This window comes from Panthera uncia (genome assembly GCF_023721935.1).
Source record: "Panthera uncia isolate 11264 chromosome A1 unlocalized genomic scaffold, Puncia_PCG_1.0 HiC_scaffold_16, whole genome shotgun sequence".
In the NCBI taxonomy this organism is placed as follows: domain Eukaryota; kingdom Metazoa; phylum Chordata; class Mammalia; order Carnivora; family Felidae; genus Panthera; species Panthera uncia.
The window spans coordinates 13,192,815-13,213,120 of NW_026057576.1; the positions used below are offsets into that span (position 1 = coordinate 13,192,815).

At 38.3% G+C, this 20,306-nt stretch overlaps 1 protein-coding gene and 1 long non-coding RNA gene across 4 annotated transcripts in view; one reads left to right on the top strand and one right to left on the bottom strand.

Moving 5' to 3' along the window:
* LOC125933703 (uncharacterized) overlaps window positions 1-3,202 on the bottom strand; it is an 89,584-nt gene extending 86,382 nt beyond the window's left edge. The window contains exon 1 of the long non-coding RNA XR_007461077.1: window positions 2,859-3,202. This is a non-coding gene — a long non-coding RNA (uncharacterized LOC125933703). The remainder of the gene's footprint in view (window positions 1-2,858) is intronic.
* Window positions 3,203-8,675: 5,473 nt separating this feature from the next.
* Window positions 8,676-20,306, top strand: part of NBEA (neurobeachin) — a 673,234-nt gene continuing 661,603 nt past the window's right edge. For all 3 annotated transcript variants that reach the window (XM_049646794.1, XM_049646795.1, XM_049646797.1), the window contains exon 1: window positions 8,676-9,510. In XM_049646794.1, the coding sequence (XP_049502751.1) occupies window positions 9,217-9,510 (294 nt within the window). In that variant the 5' untranslated portion in view covers window positions 8,676-9,216. The remainder of the gene's footprint in view (window positions 9,511-20,306) is intronic.

The following is a 20,306-nucleotide window of genomic DNA, read 5'->3' on the forward strand; positions in this document are numbered from 1 at the left end:
AGCTTTCACCAAAACACGCAAAAACGTGATGATTTTGTTCTTTTAAAATAACCTTCCCCAGTCTCATTATCTTTCATCTGGTAAATTTGGTAGAAATTAACTAATGGCCTCAGTCCAGGTCCCAATGTAGGGCATGTGGGATTGTGAATACACCTGAGGCCTTGGCCAGTATATTTGGGGGATCAAATCACAATTTTGTCACTTAAAGTATGATCTTGCACAACTGACAATCTCTCTTATTAGTTTCCTCATTTGAAAAACAAGAAAAACTATATTTTATTCGAAGGACTATAGTAAGGATTAGAAATAATACATGTTAGGGGAGCCTGGGTGGCTCAGTCAGTTAAGACTCTGACTTCAGCTCAGGTCATGATCTCATGGTTCATTGGTTCAAGGCCCCCATTGGGCTCTCTGCTGATAGCCTGGAGCCCACTTCAGATTATGTATTTCCCTCTCTCTCTGACCCTCCCCTGCTTGTGCTCTGTCTCTCTCTCTCAAAAATGAATAAGCATTAAAAAAATTTTAAAAAATGGACATAATACATGTAAAAGTGCATGGCAGATAGGAGATGAATAGTATATAACAACTATAGTGATTAACAATAATCAACCATAAACTCCATTCTTTAACATAATTTCAATGTTAATTAGCATAAAAATAATTGCATATATTCTACCAAAAACTTTTTCAGTGAAGGGAGTTTAGGTGACTATATATATTGTCATGTGAATTGCTTACTTTTGGAAAATGAGAGAAATGGAAACTATTAATTTAAGTGAAAATTTGTCAACCAATGCTACTTGAAAACAACAACAAAAAAGCCAGAATCTTTTATTTTTTAAATGCTGGAAATAGGTACAAATTTCAGATCACTTTCAACTAGGTGGGATTTTGAATGTATTCTTGAAGGTGACATTTAAGCCACCTATTGAAATTTCCTATTGAAATTAATAGGAGGGGTGAGGAGGACAGTGCTATAGACAGAAGGAAGAACACTCGTAAGGCACCAAAATAGGAAAGCACAATATATTAACTGGGAACAGAGTATTTCAGTTTGGCTGAAGCATTGTCTCCCAGCCAAGGGACCTCAGACTTATTGAAAGCGATCCATGCCTACTTATATACATGTCAAATATTGTTTATGGACAGAACAAATACCAGACACATGTACGTTGCATGCATGTATATTAGTTTTCTAGAGTTACCGTAACAAAATGCCATAAACTAGAGGCTTAAAACAACAGAAATTTATTCTTTCATAGTTGTGGAGTCTAGAGGTCCAAAATCAAGGTACCAACAGGGCCATGCTTTTTCTGAAGGTTCTAGAAAAGAATTTTTCCTTTCTCTGTCTGACTTACTTCACTTAGCATAATATCATCTAGGTCCATCCAGGTTGTCACAAATGGCAAGATTTCATTTTTTATGGTTGAGTAATATTCCATTAGATAGATAGATAGATACCACATTTTCTTTATCCATTCATCTATTAATGGACACTTGGATTGCTTCCATTTCTTGGCTTTGTAAATAATGTTGCAATAAACACAGAGATGCATATATCTTTCTGAATTAGTGTTCATTTTCTTTAGGTAAGTACCCAGTAGTGGAATTACTAGGTCATACGGTATTTCTATTTTCAATTTTTTGAAGAATCTCCATACTGATATCTTCCATATCAGAGAAAGGCAAATATCATTTGATATTACTTATATGTGCAATCTATAAAACAAGACAAAGGAACAAACAAAAGCAACAGACTTAAATTCAGAGAACAAACTGGTGGTTGCCAGAGGGCAGGTATATGTGGGAATGGGTGAAATAGGTGAAGGGGATTACGAGATTCAAATTTCCAGTTATAACATAAATAAGTCACGGAGATGAAAAGTACAGCATAAGGAATATAGTCAATACTATTGTAATAATGTTGTATGGTGACTACACTTATCATGGTAGCAGAGTAATGTAAAGAATGGTCAAATCACTATGTTGTACACCTGAACAAATATAACATAGTATATCAACTATACATCAATTTTTAAAAAAGTCTTTTCTTGCCTCTTCCTAGCTTCTGGTGGTTGCTGGGAACCCTTACCTTTCCTAGGCTTAGAGCAGCATAACTTCAGTCTCTGCCTCTGTCTTCACATGGACTTCTTCCCTGTGTCTGTCTTCAAACCATCATCTTTCTGGGTGCCTGTTCAGCTGTGTATCACTTTCCCTTTTCTTTCTTTTTCTTTCTTTCTTCCTTCCTTCCTTCCTTTTTTTTTATGTTTATTTATTTATTTTGAGAGAGATTGCACGTACAAGCGCCCGGTGTAGGCACAGAGAGAGAGAATCTCAAGGGCGCTCCATGCTCTCAGTGCAGATCTCCATGGGGGGCTTGATCTCATGAATCATGAGATCATGACTTGAGCCGAAATCAAGAGTCAGACGCTTAACCGGCTGAGCCACCCAGGTGCCCGTCTTTCCCTTTTCTTATACCAGTCATATTTGGTTAAGGGCCTATGTAATTCAAGCATAACCTCATCTAAATTTGGGAGTATCTACATAGGTCTTACTTCCAAACAAGATCACATTCCCAGGTACCAGAGACAGCACTTGAACATATTTTTGGGGGAACACAAATCAACCCACAACACAGTGTGTGTGTGTGAGTGTGTGTGTGTGTGTGTGTTTGCATTCAAATATATACACATGTTGTGGCTTTTAAAAAGTTAAAATTATGTAAGTAGCATTACTGAACTGAAAATGGCTTTCCATTACTGTATTTTTTGCAATGGATATTAAAATAACAAATTTCTTGGGTAGGAATCTAGGAGTCTACAATTTTTTTTCATGATGAAAAGAGTCATAGTACTTACAAATGTTGAGAGCTGGGGTGGCTTGGTCGGTTGAGCGCCCGACTTCGGCTCAGGTCATGATCTCACATTCCAGGAGTTCGAGCCCCGCGTCATCTGTGCTGACAGCTTAGAGCCTGGAGCCTCGTTCAGATTCTGTGTCTCCCTCTCTCTCTGCCCCTCTCCTGCTCATGCTCTGTCTCTCTCTGTCTCAAAAATAAATAAAAACATTAAAAAAATTTTTAAAAATGTTGAGAGCCACTGTTGCAGCTTTCCTGCCCAGAACAGAATGAGGTAAACTAGAAAGTAAGCTTAAGTATGGAGGGCCTTTGGTGCTAAGATAAGGACTCTGGGCTTCATTTTTTAGACTTTTTGAACAGAATACATGGATGCATGTAGATGTTATTATAATTAATACATTAAATAAATTAATAATCAATAATAAGTTAAAAATTCTGACCACACCAATCCATCCACAAAGTTGGAACTTTAGGACAATTACCATGTACAGGATGGATTGGAGAAGAGTGAGTGTGGAGACAAGAAGAGCAGGTATGAAGTGAGTAGGTTCTCACTGAGGATGAAAAGAATGAGATACATGCTGGGTATCTTGCCCAGGAAGAAGGGGCAGAGGCGTGACCAATCTGATGGTGAACATGCATGTGTGTGTGGTGCATTTGTATGTATGTTCAGGGGGATATTTTAGGATATATATGTGTGCATTATGGTTGCATGATGTCTAGTTCTTCCAAAAATCAAGAGTGCCTATTATTTCTATACCACTTATTTGATACATTTAATGTATTGACATGCTGATTAAATGGAAAATTTGAAATCATTCATTTCTACTAGTCTACTTTCTTACGCGCAGTAGGCCCTCAAATATTTGTTGGCTGGTAAGCATCAACATTTTAGCCATTCCAAATCTGTGTCAAATTCGTTAACAAGTATTGCATTTCTATTTTGCATCTGTGTTTTCTGCTCAGGAAAAAAGTTGGGGTGAGAAACGTAGAACTAACTAGTTGGAGGAAAGTGAAATTAAAATTTGGTGAAGAAATTATAAAAAGGCAACTACATAGTCTAAATGATTTCAAGTTCCCAAGGCAGGACAAATTATATACATTGATCCTGAAAGAATCTGAAAACTAGATCATGTTTAACAACTCTCAGTGGTCTTTGAGGAGTCATAGAGAAGTGCTGGAGAATTAAAGTGTCAAAGGAGAGAAGGAGAAGATAAATTCTTGAAAAACCATAACAGGTAGCTTAATATTACCTGCAGGTGAGATTACAGAATGGTTCGTTCATTGAAAAAAGAAGCAGTAAGTCTTGTCATCACATTAAACACATTTTCTTGTTTACGTTGTGGTTAGTTTGTTATGTCGGAAACACTGATAATAATTCACACCTCTCTATAGTTTTTACTTTAATTTCACCCAGGCACAGAGACAGTGCCTCCGGACTTCAAATAGCCACTTGTCAAGTTCCCTTATGATATTCTTCTGCACAAGTTAGAGAAATATAGGCTAGTTGTTAGCACAGGATGGTAGCTGTTTAATAATTGAAGTGCTTATAAACAACTTAAATCAGTGATTTCCAAACGTCTTGGTTATGACTTACAGTAAAAGATATTTTACATGTAAGCATACATGTATATACATATGTATAATGTATGTATATATATATATACACATATATAATTAAAATAATAGATGCACTTGATATTTTCCACTCTGTTTTCTATTCTATTTCATTAAACTGCTGGTTGCAACCTACTGAATCTATTTCAAGGCTCACTAATGGGTTGAGGCTTACAGTTTGAAAAATGTGAATTGATTTCAATCAGAATGTTTCTAGTGACTACAGAGCTGTTTTTATCTTGTTTAATCAAATATTTGGATGAAGATATAGAAGTGTTGTGCTCAAGTTTGCAGACAATATAATAGGAACAAGACCATTTTTTGTATGATATAAATGGGATTAAGAAATTCCCAGAAAATTAACTTTAAATGGAAAATTAAATAAAAAATTGAATAAAATAAAAAAGGAATTAAATTAAATTTAAATATATATGTAAAATCCTGTACTCTAAATTTCAAAATGAGGGGGGGGGGGTTGTGTTACTGCTTAGCAGCATGTCTAGAAACAAAACAAAACAATAACAGCAAAACAAAAAGCCTTGGTGTTTCAGTTGATAAGAATTTTAACATGAGAGGGGAATAGAACCAAAATTATTATATGCAAAACATCAATCATTAGTGTCATGTTGCTGTCAAACCCAGAATGAAACCAAACTAAACCGATATGGGGCTACATTAACATGAGTTGTATTTCTAAAGGTTGAGGTTCAGGTGAGAGTTATTCTCTGGGGGCTCTTGGGTGGCTTAGTGGGTTTAGCGTCTGCCTCTTGATTTTGGCTCAGGTCCCGATCTCACGGTGAGATCTAGCCCCTACTGGGGTTCTGCAATGACAGCACTGAGCCTGCTTGGGATTCCCTCTCTCTCCCTTGCTTGTGCACGTGCGCGCACACATACACATACACACACACACACACACACACACACACTTTCTCTCTCTCTCTCTCCCTGTCTTTCAAAATAAATAAATAAACTTAAAAAAAAAGAGTTATTCCCTGTCTAAACTTGGTCTAAACCTACTGGTCTAAACCTGCCTACCTGAACACTACACTTTTCAGATAAAATTTAGAGGAAAGCTAGAAACCTGTTCTTTAAAGAACAGGTCAAGAGAAATGGGGCTATTTAGCCAGAAGAATTGCTGTTTTCACTCATTTATTTTTGAACACTTTTATTAAATGTAAATTACAAGCCAGCCATGTTAGGTGCTGAAAACACAAAAATAACTACAACAATGTGTTTTCCCACAGCCAATGAAAGAAAACATTATTTATTGACACTTGTTACTACATTAGTACTTCAAATGTATTAACTTCTTTCATCTTTTAATCCTATGAATCTCTAATTTGGATTTGATAAACTATGGCTTTGAAGAGAAGTCATTTACCAAAGATTATGCAGATAGTGGCTGAGGGAACTGGAATCCAAACCCAGGTTCTATTGCCCCCGGAACATGTGTTCTCAACCACTATGCAATATCACTTCTTGATATGTCATCTGTAACACTATATCCCTATATTGTACACCTGAAATTAATCTAACACTGCATGTTAATTATACTGGAATTAAAATTTTAAAAATTCCTTCTTAAAACTCAGATTCATGGGCTTCTTTTCTTTGAAAAATCATCCTTTGGAAGCAGGGGTATGCATCTATTAAAGTAAAAAGTGTACAGAATTAATATTCACCACAAAATATTGTTTAATCTGGGGATTTAAAAAATGAGTATTTTAGGTAGCTTCTATTTCAAAATATTGTTAGTTAATGTAAACACTAAGCTATTTGTACATTTGCAGGGACATAGGCTTTGTAGGCTAAAAGGAAACAAACCTGCTGTCTTTTCTAAACTTTATGCTTTTGGGGATACTATTGAAAACATATAACTGTGCAATTATAAAGACCTGTATGTGGTTATAATTGGTTTTACATGTGTTTATAGGTCATTCAACACATATTGTGTCTGTATACTAAGGGTACAAGGACATATTTACTATATGCTGGTTGTTGAGTTCAAGTAATTTCATCGAATTCTTACTTCCCTATGGGATAGATATTCTTATCCCTGTTAGTGAATGAGGAGACTTAGCTCAATAAATTGAGTAGGCTGAACAGGTAGTAAGTTGTGAGAAAGCTGCACTTTCCACAGTACCATACTGCTTTCAAGAAGCTGACAGTGTACTGGAGAACATTTTTTAATAGGTAAGCTCTTTAAAATATTTCTGATATTGGTACGTGTATGACAGTATCAGAGTTTTCCTAATTTGAAAAAGTGACATCCTTTTTACCCACTCCCTATCTCCACTAAAGGAAAATGAACACATACAAATTGAACGAATAAGAAAAACAAAACCAAAGCACACACCCATACTGCTTAAGAAGCAATACAGAGAAAATTAAAGTGAAAATATCAACATGACGTTAAGCTATTCATTTGGAAAGGAAATAGAAAGTTCAGGTTGTCACTGTCTCTCAAAGCACTCATGCAAGAAGTCTAAAAATAGGAAGAGGTAGAACCTGCTGCCATATTTTCACACACGGCGGGGTGAAAAAAAGCCAGTGAGATGATCTTTCAGTCTGGATTTACATATTTAAGATACATCATTTTAGATTTACAAATGAAAATAGCACTTGCAAAAGTAGACAGCACTATAAATAAAATGTTATAGGTGGTTATATATGTCACAGGATTTTTAAATTATAGCATATCTAACTCATACTATTAAAAGTTATCGGTTTTGTAAGTTTTTCATAAAGTTTCAATCATTTTAGCATTTTATAATTCAATTGTCATTCAATATAAATGGACATACCAATTACCACTTCTTTCAAAAGGGATTTTTTTGCTTGATGATTTAATCAATTCAGTGCAAGTTTAAACAAATTCACACACAACTAAAAACTATCCTAAGGGCCGGTTTTGAGGAGCTGTGTTATACACAACCTATAGTACTTTAGAATTTTACCATGTTCCAATATCCTGAGAGCTAACTTGACTAGCTGTTCCGATTAAATGTAATAAAAAATCGGATTATGATAGATTTGTATATTGACTCTTCTTATTTGAGATAACAATTGGAATGACTTGAATATACCTCAAGATACCAAATATTTCTGGTGGCTTTATTGAAAAGGGCATACTTGATGAAATATTAAGGAAAATTACATCCTTCATTTCAAAGAAGAAAACAGCAGTCATGCCTACTTAGTTTTAATTCAATAGTAGCAGCAAGATTACCATATACATTTTAATTTTCTTAAACTGACAGTAATATTTTTGTTTTTATATTTGTGCAGATACAGTAATCTACTTTTTTCACAGATTAAGTCTGGTCGTGAGGATTCCCTACGTTTTTAGATCCTTTCAAAAACCTGTGAACTGTACACGACTAAGAAAAAGGGAAGTATCATTAGCTGGCATCGTACCTGAAGACTGCAAGGGATTTTTAAAATGTGGGGTTTGTAGTTCGCAGCAAACTACCCTTAGTGTCACACAGTGCAGCCTTTTTAGGCTGGTAGGCGAGTTCAAGAGCTGTTTGTTGTTCGGAGCTCCATCCAGAGCGGATCACTGTTTGACAAGTTCTATTTTAAGTCGTTCCTGTGTGTGCAGGTGTCAGCCTCTTTCATGGCTGTAGAGAAAGAACCATTACACTCCATCCGTATCCTTCCCCGACAATGCAAGATCTTTCCCCACCGTGCGTTTGTTTCTGCTTTGCCAGCCACTTTTTATTAAGGAAATTCGGGGGCGGGGGGTGGTGGGGGGAGGTGGGAAACACTGCGAGGAAGGGCGAAGAGGGGCAGAAAGAGGTCGTCTGCCACTCCCCTACCTTACGAGGCACGTGGCACTGGCAGTGACAGCTGCTGGATGCAATGATGAAGGCGAAGATGATGAACCTCCTCTTAGCAAGAGGATATTGAGGGAAGGAGGAGGAGGCAGCGGAGGCAAGACACACACTCCCTGTGTCCTTCCTCACCCGGAGAATCCACCCTCAAGGGAAAAAGTACGCGGAAGCCACTCTCCGCCCCGCCTCTACCAGCTCGCCCCGGGGTCTGGCAGCGGTCCCCATGCACCTGCTCACCTGTCTATCCGTTCAGGGTGGTTGGGGGAGGAACGAGGGGTGGCGGGGTGGGTGGGTGGAAAGAGAAGGAGGGCAGGGCAAAAGAGGGGGTGCTCCGAGGGCTCCGCCCCCGGAGGCTCTGCGCAGGCGCAGTGGCCGCTACCGCAGGCAGGGGGCGGCAACATGGCGGAGTGAGCGGCGGCGTCGGGGCTTCACAACAACAGTGGCGCCCGTAGCGGCGGCAGCGGCAGCGTCAGTAGCGTCGGCCACAGCCTGAGCTTCCGCACCGGCCAGCGTGCTGGCCAGCCGCTCGCGCCCCGGAGCTTCTCGGAGCGGCGGCCGCATCTCCGCGGGGGGCGGGCCGGGCCGGACGGACCGGGAGGGGGAGAGAGAGGAGGCAGCGGCAGCGGCGGCGGCAGCCGCGCTCCAGCTGCTGGGCGGGCACTGCCGCTCGCCGGGCAGCGGTTAGCGGCGCAGCCACCGCCGGGAATAAGCCTGGGAATAACCCGCCGCCTCCGCCGGGGAGGGCGCCGGAGCGGGCCGGGCGGACGCGCAGGCGGGAGCGGGCCCGGCGCCGCGGCGCTGGTGGATGCTGGGGCTCCGAGGCGACGGCCGGGGGGCGGGGGCCGAGGCAGGTATAACGGTACCGGCGGAGACAGCGCCTCTGCTCTTCCCTTCTCCCCAGGAGGGGGGCAAATGGCGAGCGAGAAGCCGGGCCCGGGCCCGGGGCTCGAGCCTCAGCCCGTGGGGCTCATCGCCGTCGGGGCCGGAGGCGGAGGCGGCGGGGGCGGCGGCGGCGGCGGCGGCGGGGGCAGCGGGATGGGGGAGCTGAGGGGGGCGTCCGGCTCCGGCTCGGTGGTGCTGCCCGCGGGGATGATTAACCCTTCCGTGCCGATCCGCAACATCCGGATGAAATTCGCAGTGTTGATTGGACTCATACAGGTCGGAGAGGTCAGCAACAGGGACATCGTGGAGACGGTGCTCAACCTGGTAAGGGAAAAGGCGTGCTCTCCATCTGCCTCCCAGCCCCCATAGCCTCCCCCCCCCCCCACCCCCCCCCCCCCCCAGCCTCGCGCTCCCACACCTCCACCCATGGGGTCGCACACGCAGCGCGTCCCTGGGAGCACCGATCGTCGGGCGGGTATTGCCCAGCGGGTGACCTGCTTGCGCGCAGCCGTAGCCACGCCACCTCCCCGCTCTCCTCTGGTCCTCTCCTGCCACCTGAGTGCGGTGCCCAAGTTAACACCGCTTACCATCACTTCTTCTATGAGTAGAAATCATTCCTTGTGCAGGGTTTGGGTCGACTTGAGAGTTTAGTTAGGGGGAGAGGAGACCTCCCTGCTCTCCGGGGTTCTTTTTTCTACACTCTTAATTGTCCGTGGTGTCGCTCTCCGAGGATGAAAGCCTTGCCCCTAGAGCCTAATTTCCCCCGTGCTACTGAAATGTGAGAAGCGCATTAGCTCTAACTTGAGCAGCTGGGCTGTGATGTTTTCGAATGAGGGAAATGATGCAGTTTTGCATCTGCCTTTAAATATATTCAGAGGTTATGATGGAGAGTGTTGTAGCAGTATCTACCCCCCCCCCCCCCGCCCCATCTCTTTTTAGGCAGCCTTCTTTCTTTGTAATATTGCCCTGAATATGCTGACCTGTTAGTCATTTGTGTGTGTGTGTGTGTGTGTGCACACAAGGTGTTAAAATGTGAGGGCACCAAATCATACAGGTTGGTTTCTATGGTTGCCTTCCGAGAGCGTGGCATGTGGATAAAGACCAAAGGAAAGGTGTTGGTTTGTTTCATGATAAGAAAGAGTTACTGCAGAACTGTGTATGACTTAATGTTTTGCGCTATCTACGGAGAGCCTACGAAGCGTTCAAGATGTCAGGGGAAGAAATGGGAAGAAATAAAGAGAGGAGAATCATAAATTGCAGATAATTAAAGAGTAGTTCATTTTTAATGTTTTGCAAATGCAGTTTTTGCTGCAGCAAAGCTTTTAAAAACAGTTTCCTCTGCAATATCTAGTCTTTGACACACGTAAGGTAGGATTTTGGAAGACAAGGCTTAAATGGAGCGATCAGTTGACTATTGTATTTGGTGTGGAGTCACAGGAATATAAAAATATGCTTGCAGGGGGATTTTATAACACCCATGCAGTCTGATTTTTTAGCCAAGCAATTATTTTTATTTGATCTATTGGAAAACTGAAAGAAAGCTGCAGCACTGGTGCCCTGAGACATGGATTAATGTCTGTGGTTTATGAACCTCTTAAATTCACAGAAAAGTTGAAGTGTTTTTTTTTTCCTTTCTTTTTTTTTTTTTTTTTTTTGCTAGTACATCAAATCAAAGATAGGAGAATATGTCTTTGTTATATTTATTACTGTTTAAATAGAATACACCGCTTTCTATTTCTGTGTACCTTCAAATAAATCACCACAAAAGTCAATGTAAGTTTGGGGAAATGTCACCACGTTGATATAACCAAATTCTTTTCAAAACAGTAATAGAAATATTGTTTCTTGGGAGTTTTAATTTTAACTAGCTGCGAATAGGAGGTCAGTAACTTGCCTTTTCTTAAAATAAGATGAAATCTCAAAACATGTTAGAATGTTAGCAGATATTGTATTTTTTAAAATTTGAAAGGACATTTAAATTCCCCCCCCCCCGGTTTTCACCTAATCAGTATCATTTTTATTTAGATTATGTGGTATTGGGTTATTTTAATAAGTATTTTTATGCTTAATACATTTTGACATGGAAAGAGGCAATAGAGCTCTCACAAGCTGGAAACTGATTGGAATGTGTAACCAGTTCAGACTCTGCAGCAGTAATGATGTATGCCAGATCAGTTCTTAACAGATGGGGTTCTATAGATATACAGTAGGTTAAGAAAGGAAGTGAAGCACTTCTTTTGAGATAAAAAAGAAATTTAACTCTTGTACAGTGCAGTGAAAATCTGGCGTGAAGTTTCAGTATGCAAACATTATGTTAGAAATTAACTTTACTGTTAAGCTTGATTAGAGTAATCGGAAATAAGGTTAATACTGAAATGTTATGTCCCCAAATCCACATAAGACCTTGTAACTGCATTGATCTTGGCATAAAAAAGGTTAGGTTTAAAATTTCCTTGTACATATTTAAAGAATGCAAGAAGTCCTTAAATGGAAACTTCTGGGGAAAGGATGAAAGACAAAAGGAGTTATTTACTATTAAGTTGTTAATTATATTGATTGTGGAATTCAGATTGGTTACTTGAAGGGTAATATTTCCTGAACTCTAAGTTTAGGGCTTTATCTTTCTAATATACTCATAATGAAAATGTCATGTGAAAATTTAAGCTGGTTCTGAAAATAATTTGGAATCATAGGCGGTTAAAAAATAATTGTCAAAACTTAATTCTATTAACAAATAAATCAGTAAAGTCCATGTGGAGCATTCAATGACTAGTTAGAAGGTGGACGCTTGTAATATTATCTCTAAAATGAGTTTTTAAAATTTCCAATCTTAATTTAAAACATTAAAAAAACTAGGTGGAAATAGTGAAACCTCTATCACAGTGCCCTTTATGACAGAAAAGAAGGGAGGGGAACTAATGAAACTTCAAAACAAAACAGTTTCTACCTTAAACAGTCTCAGTCACCTTTGCCAAAATATTTTTCTTTCTATTTTTCCTGTACATACATTTCTTATCTGTAGATGGTATGAGAATACTAATACTTGGTTTTCAGGTACTATTTCTCTCTCGCCTTCCCCAAAGAATTAAAAGTTTTGCTGAGTAAAATTTAAGCATGCAGTGATATATAGGACTTCTACACAGCCATGGTTGTACTTTTTTGGCTTTTGTTTGCCAAAGGTAGAGCTGCTTCCACTACTGAAGTGGACTGTGAGTTTGTTGAAGAATCACCAATGTAATGAGAAATAAAATGAGTAATTTCTATTGTAGAGGAATGTATTTTGTATAATGATACTGTTAACTCAAAACATTAATATATAGCACTCCATGTTTGTATTTATAGCATTAGGAAGATGAGTAAATTAATTCATAAATAATGTTACAATGAGAATATATTGCCAAGGATTTTGTAATGTAGCTTTATCTGTGAAAGAAGATGACCATCAAACTTTGGATTTAGGAAGAATTATTTAATGTGGCAGTATAAGAGAGGCTAACTATGGATAAGGAAGGAATTTGGTTGTCTGTTGCAGTTACAAAACAGGCATACTGCTTAGTCCAATGCTTCCTTTGTAAACATCCTTAACATGTGTTTATATAAGGTTTTTCTTTCCTTGAAGTAAATGCTATGTAAATATTATGTGTTCTTTGTTTATAATATGAAAGTTTCTTTTAATCAAAGATTTTAATGTAAACATAGTTTTAGAAAAGATAAAATAGAGGACTGACATTTACTTAATGGAAGAATTCACACCAGGGTTTTTTGAATAGCTGTCTTAGGTAGTATAATTCTATAGCATTTAATTTGTAAAAATTTTTTTCACAAATTACAGTGCAATATCAGTGTATCTTTACTTGTAGAAAATAATTCTTCAAATAATTTTTTTTTTTTACATGTAAGTAGCATATTGTATTGAAAGCAGTACTGGATACTTGGAGGGGATTTTGCATATGGATCATAGTATTTTAGTTAAAAGGGAATTTTTACGTTATTCTCTTGTACTTGCATGTGACAGTAACTTTCTTAGAGGTTTTTCATTTGTAGCTTGATAATCAGAATCATTTTCACTTTAAAGATACTTAGAATTTCACAAACGAAAGGTATGTTCTGCATTTGAACCAAATTTATTTAAAAAATATGTAGTTGCGTCTTAGAATCATGGAAGTCCTCAATATTAACAAAACCACATTTACTTGTATTAAAAGGGAATTTTTTGCATATTAATTTATGTTGGCATGTCAGCTTTTTCATATTAACTTGAATTATATTTTATTTTTGCTATTGGGTATTGGAAGTTAAATTAAGAATGCATTGGTAACATTGGAATTTGCCATTTCTAGAGTTCTGAGATTTTCCACAGAAAGATTAATTTAGCCATGTAATGACACTAAAGCAGTCTTGATGAGCACTGAGAAATGTATAGAATTGTTGAATCATTATATTGAACACTTAAAACTAATGTAACACTGTATGTTAATTATTCTTGAATAAAAAACAAGACCTCAAACAGCAAATACTTTATAGCCAAGTTATGATCAAGGTATATTAATTTTAAATAAGTATTTTGTATATTGCTAGTCAGTTTTTGGCAAATACTGTGCTGTTAAATAAATAAGTGTATCTCAAAGTTTTCTTTCTACTATGATTTCTCCAAACACAGTGTAGAGAGATGCTTTGGTCCTAGCAGACTCAACCCCCATTTTGGATCACAGATGTGCTATATCATAAATTTCAGTCATTCACATTTTTGAATATTTACTTTAAATACTAGTTTGCATCAGTTTCATAGGTTTCTTATTTTTTGACTCTACTGTGCATATTTTATGCATCGTCAGCATGTAAGTATCCCCGGCTTTCCAAAAGTTGGTGTTTTGCCCCTTCACTTTTATGAAAGACCTGTATTAGTACTGTTTTTGTTAACCAAAAGAAATCCGAAGAGGATTTTTGCTTTTACAAAAAAAAAAGCTGTTGCTGTATTAGTAATAGGTCTTTTGTGAAAGTGAAGTAGCCTATTGCCAACTTTTGGAGAGTGGGGGATACTCTTTACCTTATGCCATTTCAACTTATGAAAAGTTTCATGGGAACACTCTACTTTTGGATAGTGGCAAACCTGTGTCTCCTTTCACAGAGATATACCTATCATCTCTAGTGTTGTTATTTATATGTGTTTCCCCTCTTCTGCTGTGAACCCCAAGAGGGCAGGTCCCCGACTCAAATGATGGTTACGATTTTTGACTTTACAATGGTGTAAATGTGATACTCACTAGAAACCATACTTAGACTTTTGATCTTTTCCTGGGATGGTGATATGCAATATGATCCTCTCATGATGTTGGGCAGCAAGTCACATCCCCCAGTCAGCCACTGGGTCATGAGGGTGAACAACTGATACGCTGACCACCATTATGTACCCATACACCTATTTTGTTTTCCTGTACTTTGAGTACAGTGTTCAGTAAATTTCAGGAGATTTTCAACACTTTATTATAGAAATAGGCTTTGTGTTAAATGATCTACCCACCTGTAGGCTAATAGAAGTGTTCCGAGCATGTTTAAGGTAGATTAGGCCAAGCAATGATGTTTGGATGTTAGGTGTAGTAAATGCATTATTGACTTTTGAAATTTTCAAACTTAACGTTGGGTTTATCTGGATATAACATCCTTGTAAGTTGGAGATATGAATTTATTTTTTGTATTTTTGGCTCTTGGGTAAGTTAAGTGCATTTTGAGTAGGCAAGACACCATTATAGGCAGTAGAAGACCAGTTTCTGAAATTATGATCAACAGTAGGGTGCAGTCCCAACATCCTGAAATCAATTAGACTCATTGTCAGTGTATTGCCTAGTTCTATCACTAGAAATGCATGTTGAATATGTATGCGTTATGTAGGCCTTACTACATATGTAAATGGTATTTTATTTAATCTGGCGTATTGGAAGAAGAATCTGATACAAACTTTTCAATGATTTACGTGTATGTCAAATATATAAGCACACAACAAAGATGTTATTAGCAAAGAATAATGCATTGGATAGAAATTAAAAAGCATTGTTATAATTTGTCATATTTCCAGGAATAGTGGACATCTCTTGTTTTTGATGTCTACCATACATTGCCCTTTTTTGGTAAGGGGGATGCAGTTGCCCTTGAGGAACCACCTATCCCCCATTCTTAGTTCAGCTGGTTTCCCTGGGCTGGGGATATAACCCAGGCATGGCCAGAATCACTGTGACTGGTTCAGGCATAAACACTTAACTCTAGGGGAGCCACAGGGTCAGTCACAAGACCTGGCACTGAAATTTTCTGTTGGTGATGCTGAACTGGTAGATGTAGTCTATACCTGTGGATGACTGTATTAGAATTTGACTAAATAGGAAGAGAGAGTGAGAAGTATATTCTTGGTTATGCTTGAGCCCCTGCAGTTCCCTGTGCCTGTGGGGATTATCTTCTAACCAATACATTCTCTCCTTTAAAGTTTCTCATTTTTATTCTTATTAGCTTAAAGTCATTTTAAATTGGGGTTTTGTCACTTGTAAATGGAAAGAATCCTCCCTAGCATAGACTTTAGTAAACGGAAACAGGACATTTCATGTTGAAATGAAGGCAGTGAAGACTTTGCTTTTCCATAGCAATTCCTTTTAAGGAATTACAGAACAGCTGTTTTAAATAGTCACTGGTGTTACCTTTGCCCATGGAAGACTGAGGCTGTAACTTTAGTGATACCGGAGTGTTTTGGTCACTTCTTGTGGCCTTTGATAATGTTTTATAAGACAGCAACTAGCTTTGGTGCACGCTGGCATGCTTGAGAGCAGAGAGGGAAGAAGATACTGTCTTTCCAAGTAAGAGAGGCCCTTTCTGCTTGCAGCTATGCATAGCAGAGCATCAGAATATCAAGAACCTTGAAGTTTAAAAAACCTACTTTTTTTAAATTAAAAAAAAAAATTTAACCTCATGCTAAAGTTGGCAGGAGTTTAAGTTAGAACCACTTAAAGTTCTATTTTATAAGCTTCTCTCAAACACCTCAGTGCATTATACTCTCAGCTTCCTGACCAAAGGAACAATCCAGTTACTAAAGAGCTTTAAAAGAGGATGCAGCCAGGGAACAGGTGAGAGAACAGCCATGCCTCCTCACTCAGGTTATCATTTCACATTGCTTCAAGGAAAATCATTAAGCTGGGGGTGAAGGGCATGATTACTGTGGAGGTCTGTTGCTGTGAGACTGAATATTGTTAGGAAACTGAAAAGATGGAAATCTAGATTGGTAAGCTGTTTGTATCTTGACAAGATCTCTGGCTTTGATGCTAATTCATTCAGGTGACTGAAGTTAATAGACCAAGAGCTTACTAAGTTTTTAGGAAAACTACTTTCTAGGGTTACTTCAAGCCTGGTAAACAAAGACTTGTGTTCTTTTCCTTCTACGGCAGTTCTGGGTTTTAATAAGTGAAAGTGGTTTAATAAGTGCTGAAGCAGTAGAGCTGCCAGATGGAAAATCTAAGGCCATGAGGGTAAATGGACAAGCAGGGTCTTCTGAGAATAGTAGGGTTGAGTACATCCAAATTGGCTGAACAAGGAACTCCATTGCCAGGGTAAGGAATTCTTGCTACTCTCACCAGTAGTGTCTGGTTTATGCTTTGAATCAGTGACCATGGTTTATCTTCACCACTATCCTAAGAGGCAGTTATTATTTATGTTCTTTTACCATAGTATGTTAAGTATCAGGGAGATAGTTAAATTTATGTAGCTATATGTTTTCAGAAAATAAGGTACCACCAAAAAGAATGCACGTTTGGATCTGACCAAAGAATAATCTTTGTTCATAGTGCAAAGATTTTAGACTTGTAGCTTGATGCAGCAACTTGACATTGTCTTTGTCTCTTCCCCAACCCCTCTCACCTTGTAACCCTTTGAAGTGATAAGTATGTTTCTACTGTGGCTAAGGTAGTAACATTGTTAAACACGGGTGTTAAAAATTATACATATATGGAAAGAAGGGAGCTTGTAAGGTGTATGGGCAGCCATGGGCTAGAATGTTACAATTTTCTGTTGGTTTTGGCTGTGTAACATCCATTCTTTCCGTTGCTAACTGTTCTAGTTTTTTCACACTCCTTTGGGGAGTCATCCCTTCTTGATTCTTGCCTTCTATGGTTTGAGGTTTCCCTGGATTCCTTTCTCTTTTCCTGGATCAGAAACAGAACCTGGACCTGGATCATCAGTAACAGCTTTTGGTTAAAAATATAGTTGCACATGTGAGCAGCTTGGTAACTTAATTCTGTCAGAGAAAAAAACCAAAATAACAACAACAACAACAACAACAACAACAACAAAAAAGATACTGACGATTGCGGTTGATAAGATGTTAGAATGTAAGTCTATATTTGGGAATCTGCCTTGAAGGCAGAGTATGCTTGAGAACGGACCTATCACAGAAGCACCTAGAACCTGGAGATAGATTACCATGACATCTTTGGAACTTTTCAAGTCAGTTATATCACAGACTTTTCAATGCATTAAGCTAATACATTTCCTGTCTTACTCAAGCCAGTTTAAGTTAGGTTTCTATCCATTACACCCCAATGATTCCTGAGCAGTATTCTAAATTAAATTTAAAAAAACCTTAGATATTAAGTATCATAGGACAAAACAAAAAATATTAACTTGGCAATGGACTTGTTGTAATTCAAGAAAGCAATATACATTGCTAGTTAATATAGAAATTTATTTTTACTAAATAACAACATAATAGTGATATACAATGAAAAACAGGTGACTAAAAAGAAAATTACCCTTGTGTCCTAGGCATGCTAAAATAATCTTAAATGATGTTGTAGGGCATGTAAAATGTTAGAGTTGTTCTGAATGACATTTTAACCATATGTATCAAGAGATCTAAAGAGGTTCTTGTCATTGGGGCTCAATTGGTTGAGCGTCCAACTTTGGCTCAGGTCATGATCTTACGGTTTGTGGGTTCAAGCCCCATGTCGGGCTCTGTGCTGACAGCTTGGAGCCTGGAGCTTGCTTCGGATTCTGTGTTTCCCTCTCTGCCCTTTCCCTGCTTGCTCTCTCTCTCTCTCAAAAATGAATAAACATTAAAAAAAATTAAAAAAGGTTCTTTCAGTCATCCTTAGTTCTTTAGGCTAAGGAAGAATTACCTGTGGACAAGTATGAGGGATACATGTAGTTTTATGATATTAAAAAAAAAATGGCAACCACCTAAATGTTCAAGAATAAGAAAAGGTTACATAAATCACTTTACATCCATATTGTGGAATACGATACAGCTATTAAAAATTTACGTGCCTCAGTTTCCTTATGTGTAAAAAAGGGTATTTACCTCAAGGTTTTTGGACAGATTAAATGAAATAAATGTATGTAAAGTGTTTGGTACACAGTTTATTTAGTGCTTACTACTGTTATTTTAATTCTTATCTTGAGTCTGTGGATTATCTGATCATAGAAAAAAGATAATGATTTAAATAAAGCTGAGCTCTATTCTTTTAGTTTTGAGTTTCTGAACCTGGTGAACCTCTCAAAGAAGGGATCTCAAGTACTCACAGATCATGTTCTCCTAGTGAAACATGGGGAGTCTGTTCTGCATCCTGGCATAGTCTTTAACAGTTCATGGGGTACTTTTTCTCAGTTACCTATTTTGAGTATGGAAGATGGAAAACTGGGGAAGGAATAGACCTGAAGTAACACGAGTTCCTTTGCCTGGAATCACTTTGATTTCTTCCTTCCCTCACGTGGCTAAATTTCACATGGAGATGTAGTAGGACATAATAGTGATCCTAGGTAAATAATTCCTCCCTCTGGGAGTATTAGCTTAAATATTTAGAAGACTACTTGAGTAACAAGCCTAAGGGGCAAGTTAGGGGATTAAAAACTATTTTGTGATGAGTTGTTTTGGAAAATAATATTAGCCTATATGTTAATATCTCTTTACTGTTTAAAATACACTTGTGAAATTGTACTGTGTTAGCTGGTCCTCAGAATAAGTTCTTATTCAGATATGATTCCTTCTCTATAGATGTGGAAACTAAGGCTGCAGGAAGTGTGAAGTAGTTAGAAAAATCTAGGAATTAAGTAGCAGAGGAAGGGAAGGTCCAGCCAGCCTCAGAGAGTTGGTTCTGTAGTAGGGAACGCTTCTCGTCCAGGACTAAGGACTAACTGTTTATAGGAATCACAATGAATGCAGGACAGTTTGGTGGGTTTGTACACAAAAGTGATTCTAGCAAAAACTGTATTGTGAACTATTTATTTTCAGTTTTGGGGAATAATTGGTTATATAGTTTTATAAATGGTAACTAGTTTTCATCAGGCTGAATGTTGGTACTTTATTACTTTGAACCAGAATAAAAGTATGCATAAGTATATTTATTTTGTGTAGAAAGAGTAGATTTGTTATATATTAGTATTAATTAAATGAACCACCACATATATCATTTGCTTGGATAAAACAAATGAGTTATAATAGGAATTATTCTACGTCTAGGTAATATAATTTTCAGTAATTAGGATTCCTCTCTCAGTTTACTAAAGTAGAGCAGACATTGATTAATAGCAAATTTTATGGAAGTGTAAATGGATATATTTGTCTTCAGCAAATATGTTCATTTTCTGAGAGAAACAACTTGCAGCTGATTTAAAGATGGCATATATGTGTTTCTACCGTAATCTTAAAAATTTTCACTTGTGGGGAGGTAATTGGCATTTATAGATTGGGTTTGGTTTCATACCTTATGTTTTTAATATTCTCTCCTAACCCCTCTGAAGGAAATCTGAGTTTACTTTAATATAACAAGTAAACTGTGGCTGAAGTTAAGTGGCTTGTCCAAGTTTGCAAAGCAGTTTAGTTGCAGAAATGAGACTCAAAGCTAGATGTTCCATTTCCAAGTATGCTGTTCTTTAAAATATAAGAAACCTTTGGGGTGCCTGTGTGGCTCAGTCAGTTAAGTGTCTGACTTCGGCTCAGGTCATGATCTCATGGTCCATGAGTTCAAGTCCTGCATCAGGCTCTGTTCTGGCAGCTCAGAACAGAATCAGAATCAGAACCTGGAGCCTGCTTCTGATTCTCTCTCTCTCTCTCTCTCTCTCTCTCCCTCTCTCCCTCTCTCCCTCTCTCC